The 21814-nt window shown below is 43.1% G+C and overlaps 1 protein-coding gene across 4 annotated transcripts in view; it reads right to left on the bottom strand.

Annotated features, from left to right (window-relative positions):
* Window positions 1-326: 326 nt before the first annotated feature.
* TACC2 (transforming acidic coiled-coil containing protein 2) overlaps window positions 327-21814 on the bottom strand; it is a 140357-nt gene continuing 118869 nt past the window's right edge. For all 4 annotated transcript variants that reach the window (XM_069864098.1, XM_069864096.1, XM_069864097.1 and 1 more), the window contains 10 exons: window positions 21018-21189; window positions 19243-19383; window positions 18280-18360; window positions 13183-13326; window positions 12222-12298; window positions 9097-9140; window positions 3049-3209; window positions 2375-2481; window positions 1771-1891; window positions 327-831 (listed from right to left, as the gene is read on the bottom strand). In XM_069864098.1, coding sequence (XP_069720199.1) covers window positions 766-831; window positions 1771-1891; window positions 2375-2481; window positions 3049-3209; window positions 9097-9140; window positions 12222-12298; window positions 13183-13326; window positions 18280-18360; window positions 19243-19383; window positions 21018-21189 — 1114 coding nt within the window. In that variant the 3' untranslated portion in view covers window positions 327-765. The remainder of the gene's footprint in view (window positions 832-1770; window positions 1892-2374; window positions 2482-3048; window positions 3210-9096; window positions 9141-12221; window positions 12299-13182; window positions 13327-18279; window positions 18361-19242; window positions 19384-21017; window positions 21190-21814) is intronic.

Raw genomic sequence — 21814 nt, 5'->3', positions numbered from 1 at the left:
TGGGATTTGCTGGATCAGGGTCAGAGTAGTAAACATTTTGGAGGATTAAGCCAATGCGTGAGACCCAAGTGGCTCAAACCTAGTGTGTGTATATAGATATTTATAGAGAGAGCAAGATTACGCATGATGTGTGCACACGAGTAGTACATTCTGTGACCCACAAGTGCTCCAAGCAGTGACCCCCATGGGGTTTGGTTCCAAGAGCTACCGTGTCCGGCGCTGTGGATGAAGTAATCAAGTGAACTACGTAAAACAGACCCATACTTATCTTCAACTTTAACGAAAAAATTTATTTACAATAGAGAATTTCATTTCAGTGACATGCATTTTCCTTTTTTTTTCCTTTTAAATCTTATTTTACAAATCAGCAAACGCAGATAAAGTTTACACTCCTTAAGGCAAGAGTCCCCATGCAAGTAATATGTGTTTATATTAAATCCAAAAGACATCCAACATGGGAACTCATGTACAAAGGGAAGGCTAGGATCAGCAATTTGTAATTTCTTCGAGAACTTGACAATCTCCCTGATACAGGAACTTTGAGATCAACTTGCTATGAATTATACTATGAAAATGCAAACAATAGCAAGAAATTCTGATAGTCATCTTTGTACTGCATACAATTAAATCAACTTTATTTAGAAAGAAAATACAGTAGTGCATACGAAAAAGTGAAAATATAACCTGTCCACATAAACGTATGGACATCAGTGTGCCAACGGTCATATTGCACTCGGTAGCCAAGTCCAGAGATTTGGTTAGAAGTTAGCTTTTCCCCATTTTGGCAATCAGTTCATCACAAATCTTTGTTAACTCTTCTATCTCTTTATTCTGGAAAATAAAAGGCAACGTTAAGGATTATGAAAAATATTGCTGCATTAAGCTGAGCATTTTATTCTAAATTATCCAGCCTTTGGGAGAAGCGTGGGACAATGAAGTTTTCTCCAGTGCTGAACACAGAATATCTAAACTTATACATATAAACATAAACAGCACAGCTAGGTACGGTGCTTTCAAATGCTCTGCTTGCTTATTTCCACATACAGCTCCTCCAAATTCAAGAAATACAATCTAGCACTAAGGCAGACAGCTCTACAGCAGTTGTTCCTCGCACACAATAATAACACACAGTGTACGTTTGTTCCTAGGCTGCACTTGGATAGTGTTATTGTCAGCCTGATTTCCAGGGGCTTTAAGGAAAGAGGAGCTGTAGCTGGAAGCGTGTGTCTCTGCTGAGCCACAGAATAGAGGATATAAGTAGGGATTTCCTGCAGTCCCTTTGCCCTAAGCCGTGCAGATCTGTATCCAACCCTTTTGTCTGTGCTAACAGTGGGTGCACATCAGCTGGAATTGGAATTGCAGCTTAAACTGAGAACAGAAACAAGAAATGAAAATGAACCAAACCAAGAATGACCTTAAACCCAAGAACCAAAGCAAACCCAGGCCCCTGCTTGGTACAGAGCTGCACACTGAGCTTTGTCTGAGTTGGAACCAGCCGTGGTGGGATCAAAACCTGGAAGAGGGGTCCATGTGCCTACATGGCACGTTGCACACAGCTGATTCTGCTCTAAGGATTTGGACAACACTGTTCTCCCTGGGGCTGGGGAGGTGCTGGGCCAGCTGGATGTGAGGAGCAAGACTGGTTCTTGGGCAGACCCTGGCTGTGGTCTGAGCTCGAGGAGAGCTGGATGCAGCCGCTCTGGGGAGAAGGTGTCACTCAACTGGTCATCCCATTGAGTTCTGCATTAAAGGAGCTGAACTGCCATTTACCTTTTGTTCCAGTGTTCTTTCCAAGGCATCCACTTTCAGCTGCTCTTTGCGAAGGCTGGCCTGGTACGCCGCTTGCTCCTGCTGAGCCTTGCTTCTCACTTGTGCAATTTCAGCATTGGCTCTAGAAAAACACAGGCTTTTGTCATGTTGGGTTCCCTACAAGGAAGGCCAGTGGGCACTGGAGGATGGACTGCATGTTCACAGATGGATGGTGAGAGGGATAGTGACTGCACATCTCTGAAAGCAGCCCGAGACAGACTTCTTGTGCTCCCTCGCTTGCTCAGTAGAGGCTGCAAAGGCTTTTCTTAATGTCTGTGCCATTCTCTTCCCTGATTCTCTTAGACATCTGTGCCAGCATCATAAATACCACTTAGATCCTCTTGCAGGACCTTTTAAATGTGAAAATAATTCTTTGTTTCTTTAGTCATGGTCAAGAGATGGAAGAAACACCAGCACATGACAGAAATTCCCATTATGGGCTACCACCCCCCTGACCAGAGCAGCCCATGCTCTGCCTCCTGAAGGAGCAGGTTTGGGATGCAGAGTCCAGCCCCAGAAACCTTCCAGCAGCATGAACTGAAGAGAGATGTCTACAATCAATTACCTGTCCAGTTTTTCCTCGGCGTGAATTTTGAGTGCTTGGTATCTCTGTTCTTCCTTCTTTACTCGTGATAAGTACTCCTGCGCACATTTCTTTAACACTTCTTCATTCTTAAATGCAAAGATTACATCACATTTAATTCAGGAGACTGAGTGTTCAACAGGCACCCACGGGTGGGACTCACATCTGGGTATTTTAAGGGCTGCAGTCTGACCCTGACACTCCCCACAGGAGCCATCTGAAGCAATACTACACAACACATGATACCTCACAACGCTTCTGTTTGCACCTGATACCTGGCCTCAATGCTTTGTCTGAGGATCCCATCCTATCACATGCTTCAGACACAGCCTCTAAACAGAGGAATTCACACCCTTGATTGTAACAGAACACTCAGTCCAGAGCCAGCCCTGACATGTGCTCAAGTCCCACAGTTATGTGACATCTACTTATATCGTGGTGTCACAGATGTGAGCATGTTGCTCTGCTACAAGATCTTCATCTTTTTTTAAGCCAAAAAGCAAGCACAAATGAGCACTTGCATCCTCCCTCCCCTCGGCACACTAACAATACACAGGATCCAACTGGACACTGAGCCATGCCTGCTGGTGAGCAGCACTGGGACATGTGACAGCTCAGCTCTGCTCTTTAAAGGAGAGAACTTGAACAGGACTCACCTTCCGAAACCCCTCCAATACTTCTTTCATTTTTTCATATCTCCTGAAAAGATCTGCCAGTGATTTCTCCACCGAGTTCAGATCTGCCAAAGCTTGTTCCTTCTCCACTATCAGCTGCTGAACAGTGTGATGGGAGACAGATTTCTCTCTCTGTTCATCCTCTGGTGGAAAGAAGAGAGGGGGAGGAAAAAATTGACTTTCAAATGGGTAACAGCAATAAGAACACCAATCCCACTAACTTCTATAGTTTCTATTAGACTGTGCTCTACATTACTAAGTTCGCAGGATCCAGAATAGTCACTTTTATACAAAGACACAACCCTGTTCCGGAAAAAGGCTGCTAAATACACTGATATTTAAATATTTTGATGTTGGGGAGATCTGTGAATACCTCTCTGACCTCATGATTTGTTTCACTCTGAACTCAGCTGTCCCCATGAAAAAGGCATGCGTTGGATTTCCCTGGTTTGCCTGAGCTGAAGAGAAGGACGTTTATGCACATCACTAGCACCAGCAATACATTATTTGCCGTTGCTGCTATATGCTTGTCATCTCCTGGCATCTCTTCCAGCCCTGTACAAACAAGGCACTTTATTTAATGGAATTAAACTCAAGTTCTTCCCTTGGAAACACACCATTTTGCAAACTCTTGTCCTCAGGATTACTGTAGGCAAGTGCCAGAAAAGAAATCTAACATTAGACGGACTAAATGCTGATTGGCAGAAAGCAGCTTCCAAGCTTCGCCTGTGTATAATTAAATTTGAGGCAGCAGTGGTGGGAAGAACAGAGCAGGAATCCAAATCCATATGGAAGAGAAATGTTATGGGGAACTGACCTAGTAATAAAATGGAACACCCACATAACACTGGAGGAGAAGGTCTGGCATTGTCTTCCTAAATGCTTCATCTTCACACCCTAAAACATGATTTTTGTGTCCATGTGTTAAGGGCTACTTTGAATGATGCTGAAATGAAAACCAATCGGCAAAACACATAGGTTTTGTACTACTGTTTTCCTTTGTCCGTGATGGAAACTAAAATGAGATAAGAAGTCCTCCCATGTAAAAAGCATGGGGCATTTCAGAATCTACAACTTCTCACTCAAGCCTTTATATTTTGAAATATAAAGAACTAAACAAAGAGTTTACTTTTTTCTTTGAATAGAAGTCCTCATCTGAATTAAATATTTCACAATGCTGGCCAGCTCTGAAATGTCAAAACTGATACTGTCAACTCCTGAACTGAGATTAATCTTTTCTTTGGCACATCCAACCCTTTTATCCACTTTTTGCAATCCTAACTCAGCCCAGAGCAGTGATGATGCCACACTGTGTTCCTGCTTACGTTGGCCATGTTCTGTGTTCCTCTGCCACCCCTGACAGCATCTTGCAGGGCAGAGCCTGACCTAAGGCTCTTTCACTCTATGAGATGTAGAAGACTGAAAAAAACAGAGCAGCTCTCAGGACCTGCACTGAGTTTGCAGTACTGGAAGCTGCAACACCTTTATTTTACAGGTGAACAAACACCTTTGAGATGGTAGAGCTGAGAATACAGAGCCCTGTACTGCCACATTAGTTTGGTAATGTTTAACTCTTCATAAAAAAATCAATATTCTTTTCTATTTCATCTTCTTAAAGATGCTCTGATCACCTGCAATGTCTAAATAAAGGTATTAAGGAAAATGGGAAAACGATTTGCCATCCTATGTTTATTTCTCTAAACCTGAGATGCTGTCCCCTCATTTCCCAGCCCAAGCTTTGTTTAATCACACCGGAGATTATGCTCTGCCTTGCTTAATGCCAAAACACTTGCTGGTAGGATCCCGCTCTTTGACAAAACCCCTGTTGTCTCAGCTTCGTACAGGGAAAGGGATCAGCTGACATGACCGTGTCCCACACTTGCATGTATTTCATGTCACAACTTGACTTCTTCTGCTGTCTGCGCTATTTTAGCAACTTCCTTCTGCTTTGTTTTTAGGGCAATCTAGGAAGTTATTAATTGGTGATTCACTCCCTCACTAAGAGTGACCCAGCTCTTCCCGTCCCTCCCAGAGCATCAGAGGACCCTCCTCCTGCCTCCACTGGACCCGCTCCCCAAACACTCAGCCCCAGCCCAGGGGAATCAGGGGCCAGTGATACCCGATACTCCCTTTGTCCTCTCCCTTCCACTATGGCCATGGAGTGAGCTGAGACCTCATTAGACTCCAAGGAGAGAACAAGAATTTATACTGGGGAAGGGAGCAACACATACAGTGAAAAGAGGGAGAGTTTCCCCTGAGCTTTAGGATCCGACGATCTCAGAGAACAGCCAAGGTACATTTAAGCAACTAAACACTACAGAAAACAGAGTGGCATCTGGCTGGAGGGGGACTGAAAGATCTAGGTGATATTTTCTAAAACTAGGACTTGGCTTCAATGAAAAAGTTGCTCAGCTGCACCATGCTGATATCAGTGCCAGTCAAACCTTAGTTAAGCAGCTACAGATACTCACTTTTAAAGATATTTATGCGGTTATGTGATTAAAATAGTCTAATTAAATGGCTTCCATGTCTGCAACACACATTGCCCACCAAGAATAACAGCCTGCGCAGGACCAACACTACCCACACGGACAGAACCAGAGCACCACCACAGCAGATTTGTGGTCAGGCTCAGTTCAGCATCACCTCCACCACTCAATGGGAATGCAGCAAATCGAGAACAAAAGCAAAAGGAACTTAAAAGTGCAAAATGCCAGTGTAAAAGTTGGTGAAAAGCTTTACTTACCAGGCTTGCCTGTTTTGTTTTTTGCAAGCAAATAGCAAGAAGCAACAAAAATGGAAGCAAAATAGAAAATCAGGAATTGTTAGGAAAGCAGAACATAAGTAATGCAACAACCTGTAACACACAGAGCATAACATCTGTTTGCTTTTCTTAATGAGAATTTAACCATCTATTTAAAAGTACAAGAATAAAATACATGTTAAACAGAAAAAAACCAACATTTGAACTCCATCACTAAAAAGGCAAACCCACAGCAGGGATTCTGGAGGGAGCTGTGGATGGCTGTGACCAGGTGTGTGTAGGGTGGGTGCAGTGAACTTTGGGGGATGCAGGCTCTGATCCCTATGGCTCAGTGCCATGAGCTGCACAACTTGGGCACCTGCCAGCAAAGCAGGAGCATGTGCAGCCTGGAAAGTTCTTTCTTCAACTCCCTCCTCAACAGAAACAACAGTGTTCTAGGGGCTGAGGCAAGAGTAAGAAAAAAAGAAAAAAAAGGTAAAGCATCAGTAAAAAAATATGGAAGAGGCACCAACAGGGATCTTTACGCTGACAGCTTGCGAGCTCTGGCTGTACAGAGCCTGGCACGGCACTGATTGCATAAGACAAGTTGGGTTCTATATGAATGTGACAGCAGAACTTGACCTGCCACAGCCCGTGAAATCAAAGGCAATTACTGCTTGCAATGCATATTTTCAGTGCCTTTATAGGCAAACGTTTAGAATTATATATTGTTAGGATGGAATATGTTCGATATTCATTATACAGACAAATGAAAACCTACAAAAAGCTGAGCAGAAGCCATCAACCACACTGAATATTCATGAAAGGGGCCCGGGAAATTGGTTCTCTCATAATGCCTTCCTAACGGGGCTGTATAAATAGCTCAAAGGGGTTAAATCACAAACAGGACCAGCAGAGGCATTTCTTCTGTTCAAAGGCATGTTTTGCTTTAGCAGCAAGGCACTAATGGGTAACAGTGAAGTAGATGCAAACAGCACGCAGTGGCATTTGGATGAGTGAATTCCTTTATCAAAAGGGACAGTAATTTATGACAAATGACACAACAAAGCGGGACAATTAGATCAAAAACCTACATTAAATGCAGGGAGAGGAAGCCTTGCATTTAACATATTAGCATGCTGTAGGATTTGCATACTGCTCTAATTAACACATGCTTTCTGTGGTTTCAGGTCCTTTGCAAATGGACAGTAAATTACATTATTTATAGTCACAGCTCTTAAAAGCTTGCCGTAGATCATGGAAAGATTCTGACTGACACTCTATATTTGAAGAGTAAAGATCTTTCTGTTCCCTCAGCGGTCAATGCCCCCACGCTCTCATTATCCTCAACTGCTTTGTAACAAAAGGAGACAGCAATTGCAGAATTCACCATGTAAGCCAAGCCGGGACTGTGCCTTTGCCTCAGGACCCTGGTTCTGTACCTCCTTTCTGCTCTGCCCTCTCACAATGTGGTTTGTTTATAAAGAAAAAAATCTTGTTTCTCAAAAATATAATCTGAATTTGTTATCAAAAAGAAACTCCTGCTGCAAATTCTACATGTATGCTTGGGGAAAGGACAGCTCCTGTGCTTGTTCACATGGATGGCCGGGTTTGAATCCACACCAGGGTGTGTTTAGTGGAAAGCAAAACAATTCAGTTCTTTCAACACTCCCGTTTTAACACTTTCACAATGAACATGACAGATGTTACATCAGAACGCAGGCAAACTCACTCAGCTGTACATAGAAAAGGCCACGGAGGCATCATGGAGAGTGAAGCCAGGTATATTAGCATTATACATTATTAATTACTGTATAATTTATTATTTAATTGTCATAACATTTGTTTAATTGTTTACTTATAGGCCCATTTTCCCCTTCACTTGAAAGGGGGCTGGGGCGTCTCCCAGTGGCTGAGTAATGCAGGAGTAATGCAGGAGCAAATGCACCAGAGATTGAACTCCTTCCTCCTGTTCTCTTTGGGAAAAGATGTAAATTGGCTACAAAGGGATGTAAAAACAACTTGAGCATTAATCAATAAAACAACACCCCTCCCAGCAATTTAGAAGAACCCAAATCTTTGGGGGTCACCCCATACGGACTGTCTATGAAGGGAGTGCCAGGTTTAAGAGGGGCAGAAGAACGTGACTATTGACAGCTGTAGGAGAAGCCCTTCCTTGGTACAAACCCGTTAGAATGATGCAGGTGTGCCTGCTGTGTTCCCAGAACACTGCTCTGTGACGGTTCTCCCAGAGGGAGTAAAAGAAATAATGTCTGTCTTTCTATTTGCAATAAAGACCGTGTAAGCAGGCGGGGTTCCTAACACCCCCTGCTCACAGACATCATCAGCTAGGCTAGCCCTCCTTCTGCACCTCCTCCAGATTTAACTCCAAGGTCTCTCCTAATGGCTTTTAACTGTGTTTCACAGCTCTCTGCTGCTATACTCTAGCGTGCCCAGAGAACCTTGGTCCTGCTTTCTCAGCAGCCACTGCTGCTTCTCCTGCTCTTCCCAGCACTTTTGGCCATGAAGAACCCACGACCCTGCTCAGCTGAGACAGCTCAGGCTGAAGCCGTGCAAACAGCACAAGCCACCGGCACTTTCTATAGCCAGACTGAGAAAAAGAGCTTTGGAGCTTATGTGATGCTTTAAAATCACATCCCAGGGGCCAGACCTGTGCCAACAAGTCCTGCAACTGCTGGTTTTGAAATGGCACCGCCTGTAGCATTTTTTATTTATAGGCCATGCTGTTAACAAAGGTGTTTTTTAATTACTGAAAGGCAAAATGAGACCCTTGTGACAGTAAATAATGGGGGGAGGTGGATTGGCTGCTCGCAATCTCTCAGCTGGGATTGGAGTTAATCCAGGTTTTGATCTGCCCAATGCACTTAGTCCAGATAATCCCTGTTGTTGTAGAGAGCTAAGTTTGGTATCTCCTGTTAAACAGCTGGGAGCAGATGACTAAAGAGTTTTTAGGTCACTGAGATACCCGGAGATCTCCTGGAGATACCTGTGGACTCTGGGCAAAGCATTTGAACATGTTTCCTGTGGGACCGTTTGATGCAGAAGAACAAGCCCTGACCTTGCTGTGTCACCTGGGCTGCCTTGGGGGCTGCTTTCTGTGCCATGAAGCCCTTGATTTTCATCACAGCCTGGCAGCACGCATGGTGCCCTCAGATGCATTCGCAACTCCCAGCAGCACCAGCAGACATAGTGAAGCCCACAGCCTTAAACTAGGCTTCAGAAACTCAGGAGTGGAGGGTAGCATCTTTCAGAGTAGAGACACCTACCTATCATCTGAGCAATCGTCTTCTCGTATTCTGAAACTATTTTCCTATAAGAGGGAAAGAAAAAGAAAAGCATTTGGCAAACATCATAATTACTAACGCTTACTTAAACAATGATGCTATTCAGTAACTGAACTATGACATTTTAAAAGAGATACAGAACCCCTTCAGCTTTTACATGCTCCTTATTACCCGAGTGAGACATAAAACTGACAGAGTAAACATTGCACCTGATCTTTAATTCTCCATGTAAATCAGTAGAGGGGAGGGGAGGGAAAAGGGAATGCTGTGAAGCAACTTCTGTTGCTTGAAACACACCCAAAGTACAGCACCAATCATGATTTAAGTATAAATGAAACCACACTGGTCCAATTCTAGAGTTACAAAGAGTTTGATTTTTCCATCACTTTCTCCCCTCTTCTCCATGTTTGTGTTTGCTTATTTTTAATGTCAGTGTTAAATAAAGTTATAACTGGTAGCGAGCAAACCTAACTGGAGTACAGTTGGCCCTCACCCAAAATATGTCTGATCTTCCTCTCTCTAAATGTGACAAAATGATCCATTCTCACTTAAGAGAACAAGACTCAAATATTCAATAATGTAGCACAAAGTCTATCCTGTCCTGCTTCCCAAATCTTTTTTTGAATAAGAGGTGGTAAAATATTGCTTTTTAAGACTCTTATTTCATACACTCGCGGTAGGCTTTGAATTTCCTTCTCAAAAAGAGGTTAGCCAAAATAAGCAGATTAAATGTGATTTAGAAAGATGATCCCTCCCTTTCCAGAGCCAAATAAAGCTAATGAAATGAGACTAGCTTGATCTGTGCTTCGATTCATGAGCCACGTAGGACTGTCTATGAGAAACAGAATTACCCTGCACTTCATCTGAAGTGGATATTCAGAATTGGTGTTTGAATAGATCTCTCTTGAAGTCTGAGCTCATTTTCACTTGCTCCCTTTTCGAGGTCTACTAGTCAGTGAGGTTACAGAAAAAATGTGAGAAAATCTGAAGACAAAAGTCAGTAAGGAAAGGAGAAATGTGTAGAGCTCCCGAAAAGCTAAAGCAGTAACTCCAGCACCAGCTGTCTCAAATCTGAATCACAAACGGAGCCCAGGACTTGAATAATGGAGCCTTGCTTCTCCTCCTTGGGGGAAGCGATGCTTTTGTGCTTGCAGCTCCAGATAATCCCTTCACTCCTTGCTTATCATGTCATATCTAATTGCCGCATCCCTCATTTACCATGCAGGGACTGTTTCAACATTTAATCTTCCAAGAGAAATCTTTTTTTCATGCACACATGCATATTTTATTACTTCGTGTGTCATATTGGGTTTTTTCACCCCTGTGTCCTGAGGATGCCTCTGTGGAAAATTCAGCTTTAGATAATATGGTTCTTTCAAACCAAATTTTATTGAAGTTGTAGACACACAATAAATGATTGCAAGGAAGATGAAGGCATAGACGTACAGCATGCCTGTCACTCTGGGTCACCCTCTGCTCTCCTCTCGTTAAGGAATAAGCAGCTTCTGCCAGTGCCCGTTTGCTGCCGGCAGGCACGCGCAGCCAGGCATTTTCCAGGGAACAGACTGTGTTAGGCACTTGAGCGCGTGCTGCGTGCTGAGCCAACCCTTACACAATCCCTAGTGCTGTCCATGCCTTGCTTTGCTCCCTAGGTTGGACTTTTTGCAGCAGCTCCTCTGCACTTTGCCTCATTACGCATCTGTGGGCTACGCCAGGTTTTGTTTCCTTCCCAAAGCCGAGTGCAAGTGAGGCGAGAGGAACTCAGCTGGGCACTGGGAGATGGTTTTCTGCAAGAAATAAAGCGGCTGCCCTTGCCTTCTGCAGACTCCGCTCTCAAGATTCTTTGGCTCAGTGCCCTGCGCTGCCGCTATTCAAATCTGCCATGTGTGACTCCTGGCATCCATGGCAGCGTTTGCAGAGCTCTGCAACGCAGTTCCCTTCTACCCTTGCTCTCCCAGTATGCTTTTCCTGGATTTAAACAGGAATTGCATATGCAGGTCATCACTTAACACAGCTCATTGGCTTTAGCTTTAAATCACTGAGACATTTAATTCTGGGAAGAAGCTGGTGCTGGAACAGAAGCGATTGTGAAGAAAATGCAGTCTCATTTAAAAGAAAGATGCTAAAATAATCTGACAGTTCCCTTTCATTTATCAGTTAAGGAAGAGTTCTGTATGTTTGAAGGTTAAAAATAACAGGCTTTAAAAGCACCATGAAATATTCTTAATACAGCCTGGTTTGCAGTTGATGACTTTCTCAGATTCAGAGCAATGTGCAGCTGAGGTGGGGCATTCTCACCCAAGTCAAACCAGTTATCTCCCAGCACACAGACATTGAATGTAATAGAGGCAGTTTGCAAGGAGAAACAGAACAGAACAGCTACAACTAGAATGAAGTGCAGAGCTCAGGGTCCCTCTGTCAGCTCTCAAATGGAACAGCAAAATCCAAGATAACTATTGCTTAACTGACATCAAGCTCTGGTTGCAGCAACAACCAAATCAGCTCAGTTCAAAGAAAAGGGAGTAGAACCTCCTTGAAGGTCAGCACTCTGAAGTCACAGTGGTTCCTGGTTTTCTACTGGCGACTGGGATTTTGTTTTCTACTGCTAAGAAACGTTCTGCAACAAAAGGAGGGAGCCTGTACTTCTCACACCTACCTGCAAACCTTCATACACTGTGTTCTGCAGGCAAAACTATTTGTGGATAGTGAATTTTCAATTAGCACACGCATGCCCCTGCCAGTTCCACAGACTCAGTCACTCAGGCAACAGGCACAGTGCTATACAAACCACTGAGAATCCACAGCATGAAGTGAAGGCAACGCTTCCTTTACATTAACTTAGATTAAGACCTCTCTTATCTCAGTTTTTTGAGGATGTAAATGAGATTAGCACCATAGAAGTCTTCAATGATGACCCCTTCTTCAAAGGGTGCCCATCATGACAAGTGAAGATAAAGGATCAGTTTAGGATGCATCCAAAGCCTGCAGTTAAAAATAACACCCCAAACTCAGCTAACCAGAACAGTTGTACAAACACGGTACTGTGTACTGCCCCCAGCCTGAAAAAAGACTCTGTCAGTGTGGTTAGAGACAAGTGAATAACCCACCTCATCTCCATCACTTCCCTTCTGCTTTCTTCATATTTCTCTTTCCACTCAGACACTTCTCTTTCCTTGGCCACAATCTGAAGCAAAGAAAGCAAATGACCCGTTAAAGACGAAATTAAATAACTGTACAATAATGGATTTATTATAAAATCCTAATTAACAGAGGCATTGTTTTCAAGGGCACAATGGGTTCAAATGCAAGCATCCCCAGTAATTTGTTTTTTCTTTTTCAGACTGCAATTTGAAAAGTTCAGATGTGAAACTATACTCAAAATCTGAAAAAAAACCCCTGACTTCAGAAAGTGGATGCAATGTTCTTGTTTCATGTTTCATTCCTGATCACAACATGGACACTTCTCAAACAATAGAACAGGACACCACCCTGTATCTGCTCTGTCCTGGTGCCAAATCTGAAACACTTCTGTGCGTGGGTTTGGAACCCAGTCCATCCTCAAAGCAGGTTCCACCGCTGCTGCATGCATATTTAGGGCTGGCTGTCCACAAAATTCTATACACAAAAGACCATGTTCTTTGTGCGCCTTTCACTCAATCCATCATAAAGTTTGGAACACTCACACTAGATTGTACCCATTTTTAATGGTTATTTGCCAGACCAATATTACACACAGCTTTGTAAAACACATAATTTTATTCCTATTTCTGTCATCTTGCAATTTTTTATATAATTACATCGCAATGCCAAGATGCCCAGAGAACACCTGAGGTTAAAAATAATAAAGCTTTATTTTCTATAACGTCTGCTTTTCACTTGGGTCAAAACAAGTAAAACTTAGAGTGCAGCATGTTTTATTTTGGCAGCCACTGGTGGGGTTTTAGTGTGGCTGAGGATGGTTTTGAGAACAGAACAAGTATTCATAATATGAATCATTTGGCAGAAAACAGCAAAGCAATAAACCACAAGGTGCACACATTTCCTTTCCTGAATTCTAAAGAAAATTACCTCTGCTCTGGCGAGCCGCAGGGCAGAGTCCAAGTCCTGTTGAGGGTAGAGAAGAGCTGTGGTGCCTTCTGCATCTGAGGTGCCAATCCGGGAGTACAGTGCACTTTTAGAGATGGAAACATCTGCTGGGATAGCAGGTTCTCTCTGTGTGTTTGTTTTTTTAAATACAAAGAAATGAACCATTAAATACGTGTTTAACTCACATGGTTTCTGGGTGCAGTGCTAGGCACCAGGGTCCTGAGCTAGGGCTGGAGGCACTACTAAATCGTAACAGTGGTAACTGATAAGAAACTTGGAATTTAGCAATCATAAAATGTGCATTTAAGATCCATAGTAAGCATCAAGAGAGCCACAATACTCTTACAGAGAGAAAATAAAGAGCACTTTGTGATGTAGAAATTTCACCAAAACATCCACAAGGAATACATATCAGTGAAGGAAATTCAGATTGGAGACAGAGGGCTTGTTAAGGGGAATTCTGCTTCCACAAGAGCAGATCAAAAAGCCAGGAGCAAGAGGACACCTTGCTTTCTCAGGTCTGACCTCCCAGTATGCTGTGTCCGTCATAAACAGTGTTCTATAACAGCTGTGAATGTCATATAGAATCATAGCATTGTAGAATATCCAGGGGACGCTGCTGCCCCACAGGTATTTAGCATGCGATTAGTGAGTTAAATGAGGTTTTATTTGCAGCTGCCAGTTTTGTTCATGTCACCGGCCCAGGTTCACTTGGGAGGAGAGCAGTGCGTGAAACACAGCAGAGCAGAGAAGTGGCTGTGACGCCGAGATGCCGTGGCTCACAAACACCACTCTAGGTGTGCACAATTCCAGTTACAGCACATTAAAATCAAGGAGATCATAAAAGACAGTTAGGAAAATGCCAAACAAAACACGTGTAGCAGAACTCTGGTCTGGATTTCTATGCTGCCATTCCTGAGCTGCTCTACCACAGCTCCTCCCCCTGCGCTGGTTCTCCAGCAGTAGATCCATCTTCCTAGAGCTATTAGATCGTAAGATCTAAGAAAGGCTGTTCTGAAGGTCAAATCCATTGAACTGTGTGTATCGTATTTTGAAAGCCTCCTGCAGCATCATTTGCTGGATCTCATGAAGAGGTCGCTGGAAAATGTTAGTTGGGGCAAAAGAAACAAATTTCTGCAAGCTCATACAAAAACAAGTGCCAAACTAAATGCCAAGGTGAGGAAAATTGTTAGGAAAAAACCCAATTAAAGCGTTTAATGCATACTTATGCATTTTTTTATATAGTGCTCACCGCATCACTGATATAATTATGTTTTCTCTAGTGCTGTCTTCAATGTTGCCAAGTTGTACAAAAGAATAGTAATAATTACAAGCAAAACAACTTACATTTTCAAAAAACCTAAAATAAAATCTCTTGGAATTCAGCCATTGAGCAGAATTGCTTGAGGTAGTGGTCTGACATGTACAGCCCTAACTCTGGAAACCCCTCACACGAGTTACAACCAGGCTGCTGTGTTCTCTCTTTGGCAGGAACCATTGGCCCAAGCCTTCGTGGCTTTATTTCAGTTTTACACAGCTCCATAGTGATGTGCAGTCCAGTACCTGTTACCCGCTGCCCCCACACTTTCCTCACCTGAGCACATAATACAACCTGACCAATAGGATGACGGCATTACCCAAAATAATTGTCAGTGCTTGAAGTTCAGCACCAAACTGTGGAGAAGGTAAGCAGTTAATTGCAGTAATAATAAGCAGAGGGATTTGTAAGTCAGTGAACCTCACGCAGAAAGATTAGAGTCTGCAGGGGAATCACTACTAAATGTAGGTCAACGCAATCTCAGTGTAAATGTTTGAGAGCCCAACACTCATTTGCTGCTCTTCCCAGCATCTTCTGCAGGAACCAGATCTCTGACCAGAATGGGAATCCGTGCCCATGGATTAACCAGCTGCAGCTACTGTGCTGCAAGAGGGTGAGAAAGAAGGGAGAGGGGAAGGGAGAGGAGAGAAGGTGGTGCTAAAATGAAAATGAAAACTAGTTTTTATTGTACCATTTAAAGGGATTTGTATTTCACCCTGCTGAAAATGAGCTTGTCCTTTATAAGCATCCCCAATACTGCCTGGGTGATTATCGAATGACCTGTGCTTTTAACAAGTCGATGAGTGTGCGGACAGGTCAATGGAGGCAGAGCAAGACGTCCTTGTGCTTGCAAATATAGTGAAAAGCAAGCGAAAACCAAGCATAAAGTCTCAGCTTGTAAAGTTTTACAAGAACAGTGTCCCCATTGAAGGCCATATCCCTCCTCACTCTCACGTGAGTCCCCTCAAGCTGACATCAACCCCGTTTGTGCCAATGCCTTTCCTTTCTGTTTCTCTCTTTTCCTTGGAAAAAAAAATCACTCAACTCTCCACCACCTCAGCATCTGCAGTGTGGCCGACACAAACCTGTCAGCTTTCTGTTCATGTTGTGCCTATAAAACCATTGTCACAGGCCACCCTAACATAGCCTGTTTAATAGAGAAGCACTAATTCATCTCAATGCTGGAAGACAGAAACCTTTGGTGATGTAAAACCAGAAGACCGGTCCTGCTGTTGTTGGAGTTTGAGAGTGGCCAAATCACTTCCCTCTGCCTGAGAACAACAAACTGCATGCCCTTATTCTCAGCCCCAGTGGTAAAAGATTAAATACAAGCATCTCCTGCATTTTAGGTGACCTAAGCTGCCATAACAAGTGCTTGTATCTGTATTTAGCACCCTACTCTCATTACCCATCCTGTAATGGTGTAGCAAATGTTAAATGTAATTATACAACATTAAGAAAAGCACTCAGACCAGCCAACCAGAATGGAACTCCGCCAGCTAGCACCCAAATTTAAGTCACAGCAGTTGCCTAGTGGATCCTATTATACCTAATCCAGGTCATCAGTCATTGGAGGTCACATGGGTTGTCATCACAGGCTAATTTAACATCAGCAACCTCCCACTGAGATAGTAAAGTTACGCAAGGACAAAGGTCCTTCCCGGCCTAACATGACACCCACAGTACACAGCTAGAAGTGTTCCTATGCCTGGAGCAGCGTCGGGCTTTGTGAGCACCAAAACGCTAGCGATTCTCTGCCAGAGGGTGGAGTTTTGCTTATTTTTCTCTCTTGACCCCTGCTTATTGCTTTTGCCATCTCTGTTAAACAGATGAATGGCATTTTCTAAACAATCACATGAAATCCATTCCCCATTTCTAAGGCATTCATAACTCGTTTGAGACAAAGGAAAATGCTGCAATGACGTTTAAAAGCATCTTAAAATATAGCTCCACATAATCAAATGCACACCATGCACCTCAGAATCTTCCCTTGGTAACACACAAGAATTCAAAGACACACAAATCTCTTTTCAGTCTATACCAGCCCAATTACTGAGTTTTTGAACCGCTCGCTGGCAGCAGAAATGCTGGTGTCTAACAGCAGGGTTAGCATAACCTGCGAAGAGCATCTAGGTACAACTACATGTTTCATCTTGAGGGTTTCCTGGTGCTGGAGAGCCCAACTACCACCTCTCACAGCAAACTGTTGGGAGGAGATGGAGGCAGAGAGAGAATAAGGAGGCAAAGAGGATCTAGAGAGGTTCCCACTCCTGACAACTGCCACTGAGGGCAACGGCACCAGAGGATAGAGTCACACACACGTGAGCACTCAAACAGGAAGGGTTAACCTTGGTTTCTACTGAAACCAGCACATTTTTCTTGATTAGATAAAAGATTGTAGCCACATACTTTGAAACACTCCTAAATTGGCAAGGAATGAGTTTACTTCAATAACTCTATGTGCACCATGGAAACAGCTAGTTCGTGGGCTATTTAAAGTAAGTAAAATAAATCAAACATAACCATTATTTTTCCATAGAAGTACAGTTAATCTAGGAAAAAAACCTTACTTTTATGAACCAGCTACTTTATGACTGATCTTTAAAGCACTGAGAAATTTTACCCTATAATCAGCCCAAATGTTGTTATGATAGAAAGGCCTCAAGATGATACAGGGCCAGGCAAAATACTTCCCACTGCCTTATTAACGGGCAGTATAAGAAGAGAAAGGGCATTGGAACATCACAGGTCAGAAGCACATTCTCCTCATTTGGAAGAAAGTGCCTCCCTGCCTCAGGACCCTGCCATCCTGTCAGCATCCCATCCAACTGACACCCCACCTCCCAAGAAAGCAGCTGACCTTTCTGGCTTGATTTTTTTTGTTAAAAGCACCGTGAAGGGCATCATGAACAGACTGTACAGCTGGGGAATCATCAAACTCAGCACATCAGAGTCAGCTCTGCTGTCCCATTCCAAACACAGTGAGGACCACATGCATCCCCAAAGCGATACAAAGCATCACCCTAAGGCAGAACTACCCAGCAAAACATAGAAGTGACAATAAAAAAAAGGTTTAGATCTTCAAGAATAAAGACAAATTGTGTTGGGAGGTCTTTTTTCCTCAGGAGCTCCGCAGCCCTTCACAGCCTGCTGCAGTCCCTTTCTTCAGATGCCTGAAGGCAGGGCTGATCAAATTTCTCACCTCTGAACTCTGAGGGTCAAGATGTCTGATTTCAAGCTGAAACTACCAACAAAAGGCAAAATGCTCCTACAGTCCATACCTATAGTATCTTTATAAGAGCTCTAGCATTGTTTTGCCATCAAATATTTGTGACAAATCTTGCTGTAGACAAACAGCCACCTGGATTATAGAATCTGCCTCACGTGGAAGGTACGTGTCTGCTCAGAATCACGGAATAGTTTGGGTTGGAAAGGACCGTAAGGCCTATCCAGTCCTAACTCCCCTGTCATAGACAACTCACACTGGATCAGGCTCCTCAAAGCCTCAGGTTGCTCGAATTTGAAGCCTTCTTGGCCTTCATATTTGGCTTTTGTTAATCGGGATATAGCAGAACATTGCAAGTGGAGCGGGTGACAGCGTTTGTGCGAGGCACTGCTTTCAGCATGCTCATCGGTGTCACACCAAGGTGCATACAGCTCTGCACTGCACTCAGAGCCTCAGTTACCTTGTTAAAGAACAAGCAGCACTCGGGTTCTTAGTCTGCCCACACTCTCACACACAGCAGGCACAAACCAGATACCTCGGAGCAGAAAGAAGACAGGGTAATCTGCCTGGCTAGCTTCAGCGCTTCTATCCTCATGGCAGCAAACTCTAACTCCTCCTGTCAAGTGTGTGGTCATGAGCAATCCAGAGACAAAAGTGAATTAAGAACATCACCAAAATGTTTAACGCATTAAAAAATGGAAGGTTATATTTAATGTATATAGTTCCGTCAATTCCTGGATGACAAACACATCCCATGTACATTTCATGACTAGAACATTGATATTAAACGCCAGGTTTTGGTCAGTTTTGAGGTAGCTGTACAGACAATTTTATAGGGGTAAGTATGGATGGTGCTTTGTGTAAAATGGATGTTTTCTAAAGTCAAAGCTGGTTTTCACAGACTCCTCTCCTTTTACTTTCATTGTCCATGAATTTATGCCAGCTACCGCTCTCAATTCCACCTTTGCTGGTTTAAAATTTCACTATAAATATTCTAGAAGATACATCCTAACACACCAAACCAGTCTGCAGAGCAATTTGATTTTCCTAGAAGAAGCTGTGCCAAATTCTGCATTAGATAGATTACCAGAAAACACAAAGCCTAATCTTCATTGCAACAGAATTGGGGCCCAAATCTCTGAAAATTAATCTACGCACACAGACTTGCTAAGGCCAGGTGTTAAAACAACTCTCCACACACGATGTCCTGTGCTCCAGCTTAAAAGTTTTTCTTGATAAAGACTTCTGCAAAATCTACAGAACAGTGGTACAGGACAGCTGAAAGTGCTGATGAAATTTAAGCTTATGTATTGTATGAACTGACTTAAAATAGCTCTGTTCCTTAAGCTCCTGAAAGGCCAAATTGAAAAAGAACCAAATCATTATTTTGCTTCTTCTCCCCCTCCCCTCCTCCATCCACCTGTTCAGCTGAGGCGAAGTTTGCCTCTACCTGTACCCGGACATAAAGAAAAGTGACATTCATATTGATGCTACAAACCTGAAGTTTCTGAGCAAATACAGGGGGGTTCTTTTCGGCTAGGTCAGGATCTAGGTACTCAGGCTGATCACACAGGGAGGTTTTCTTAGATATCCTATTGAGCAGAGCATCAGCAGAGACAAAGGAGTCTTCAGGAGATGTCTAAAGGGTAAGGAGGATAGAGAGTGAGCAACGGAGGTTTTTGCCCAAGTATTTCAGGCCAAAAGCAACACACGCGTGTCTGTACTTCCTTGATTCCTAGCAATTTCACGCCCTACTGAAGATTATGTTGAAATTTGCAATTAATAGGTGCGGCAGATACTAGAGAAGGGCAGATTTAGACTAGACATTAGGAAGAATTCCTTCTCCATAAGAGTGGTGAGACATTGGAACAGGTTACCAAGGGAGGTTGTGGCTGCCCCATCCCTGGAGGTGTTGAAGGTCAGGTTGGATGGGGCCTTGGATAACCTGATCCAGTGGGAGGTGTCCCTGCCCATGGCAGAGAGGTTGGAGCTAGATGATCTTTAAGGTCCCTTACAACCCTAACTCTTCTATGATTCTATGATAAACGTCAAGAAGTCTTCCTAACTGATTAAACTCCCCTAGACTACCAAAAAGTAAGGAATATCAGGATCTCTAAAGCACTGGCTCTCAATCCACAGACCACAGCTCACTCTTGATACTTCTGCAAGAGTTGTCTAACAGTTATCACCAGTTTTATTGATATAATAGCTTAAGTTCAGTTCAGGCATCTCCAAGTCAGACCAAAAGCCTTGAAGACCGCCAAAACAGAGGGGAATCTCAGTAAGATTCTCCTTGCAGTCTTTACAAAGCCTTCTGCTACTTACTGGGGATACACAGAGTTATGCTCACAATTACAATGTGATAAGAGCAACTACACAACACAAGGGTGGACAGAATTAGACTGACAAAGCCGAGACCACTGGGATTTGAGTACCCAAGACTCCCTGCAGCGAGAAAAGTATTTGATCTCATTAAAAATGTTTTGTGAGATGGCATAAACAGCATCATTAACACAAATTAGGCCCAGTATTAGAGTGAGCTGCTTCTTGTTCTGATGCTTCAGTAAATATATTGTCATACAGCTTAGCATGCCTCGTGCTGTAGGCTTTTGTGAAACAAGTTTGCCTGGAAAAGTGGAGGTGTTGAGGGAACCTTCATGAATATGAGAACCAACGCTCTAAAGTCTGGAGGCAGTGCAAGCTGGGATCAAGGAAAGGCTTCCCACTCATTCAAATCCAACCTAGAGGAGCCACTGATTTAACTGGAAGCAGGAATGAAAAAAAAATGTTCTAACGACAAAAAAAAAAGTTAATTTTACATTATCAGATGGCAACAAGAGTTCACAGTTCATATGAAAATGTGAATGTGCACCTGTTCTTTACCAATAAAATTATGGGATTTCAACAGAGGTTACAACAGAAGAAACCATGCCTCTCTGCCCTTACCTCATATAAAAAATATTTCTTCAAATATTGGGTTAAAGCACAGTGCAAAAAGGCCTATGTGAGAAAAGCAGCACTTCAAAGTATCAACTTAGAATAAGCTATCACAAGAACATGTTAAGCTACAGTAAGAATTCAGAAAACTATTCTGAATTCCATAAGTGTCATCAACCTCCCTCTCTCCTTTGGGTCCTACTAGATGCTACGACCAAAACCTTTAAGTTCTAGGTTGACTTTCACTCTACTTTTGAGGTTCACCTTTGCTACCTCTTACAGGACATGAGAAATTTCTGTGAGAAAATTTCCAAACACTTATCACAAATCACTTACTATTTCAATAGCCTCTGGAGTTGTTCCGAGGGTCATCGGTTCCAGGTCCTTCTGCTTTGACTTGTCAGGCGACTGTAAGTGCGCCTCCTGGCTAGCAGCTAGGACTCGGGAAGCTGGATGTTGTACCTTCATTCCAGAGGACTGCTGGGCCTCAGGGTCTTCAAAACTTGACCTGGAAAAGGATTGTATACACGCTTTCAGGGTGGAGCAGGAGGTCCTTATAGTTTTGCTTCTGGTAAAAACTAAGCAATTACTTTTATGTGCTTGCATCTACATACACATACACTGTTTCAACTCAACTTTAATCTTTCTACCTCCTAACAGTTTGCAATATCCTTCCAAAGCAACGCACCAATCATCTAAACACAGCCAGCTCCATCAGAAAGGTTCTGCACATCTCATAGATATCCCTCACTTGCCTTTCCCCCTCCTGCTCTCACTCTGACCTACATCTCTCCCAACAAACAACTCTTAACAACAAGAACAGATGTCCTTAACAAGCAACATTTTGAGAAGTAAACACAACCCCCACATCCTGTTCTTATGAACAAGGCTCCTTGTTCAGAAAATATATCTAGGAAATGCCAAGGGAAAGTTGCAGTCAGGAGATTTCTAGATTGACATGAAAGTGACCTCAGGATATGAGGAAAAAACATAAGTAGAAAGGCATTGCCTAGTGAAACCGTTGCCACCGTGACTGTATTTAATAAGAATATGAAGGAGAAATACATGTCCTTATTCCTTGCCATTCTAAACCTTCTCTGCCTTTGCCCTCTATTCTTTATCATATGTGTACA

This window comes from Phaenicophaeus curvirostris, chromosome 9 (assembly GCF_032191515.1).
Source record: "Phaenicophaeus curvirostris isolate KB17595 chromosome 9, BPBGC_Pcur_1.0, whole genome shotgun sequence".
Classification (NCBI taxonomy): Eukaryota; Metazoa; Chordata; class Aves; order Cuculiformes; family Cuculidae; genus Phaenicophaeus; species Phaenicophaeus curvirostris.
The sequence above is the reverse complement of the archived record's forward strand: the minus strand, read 5'-3'. Positions and strand labels throughout refer to the sequence as shown.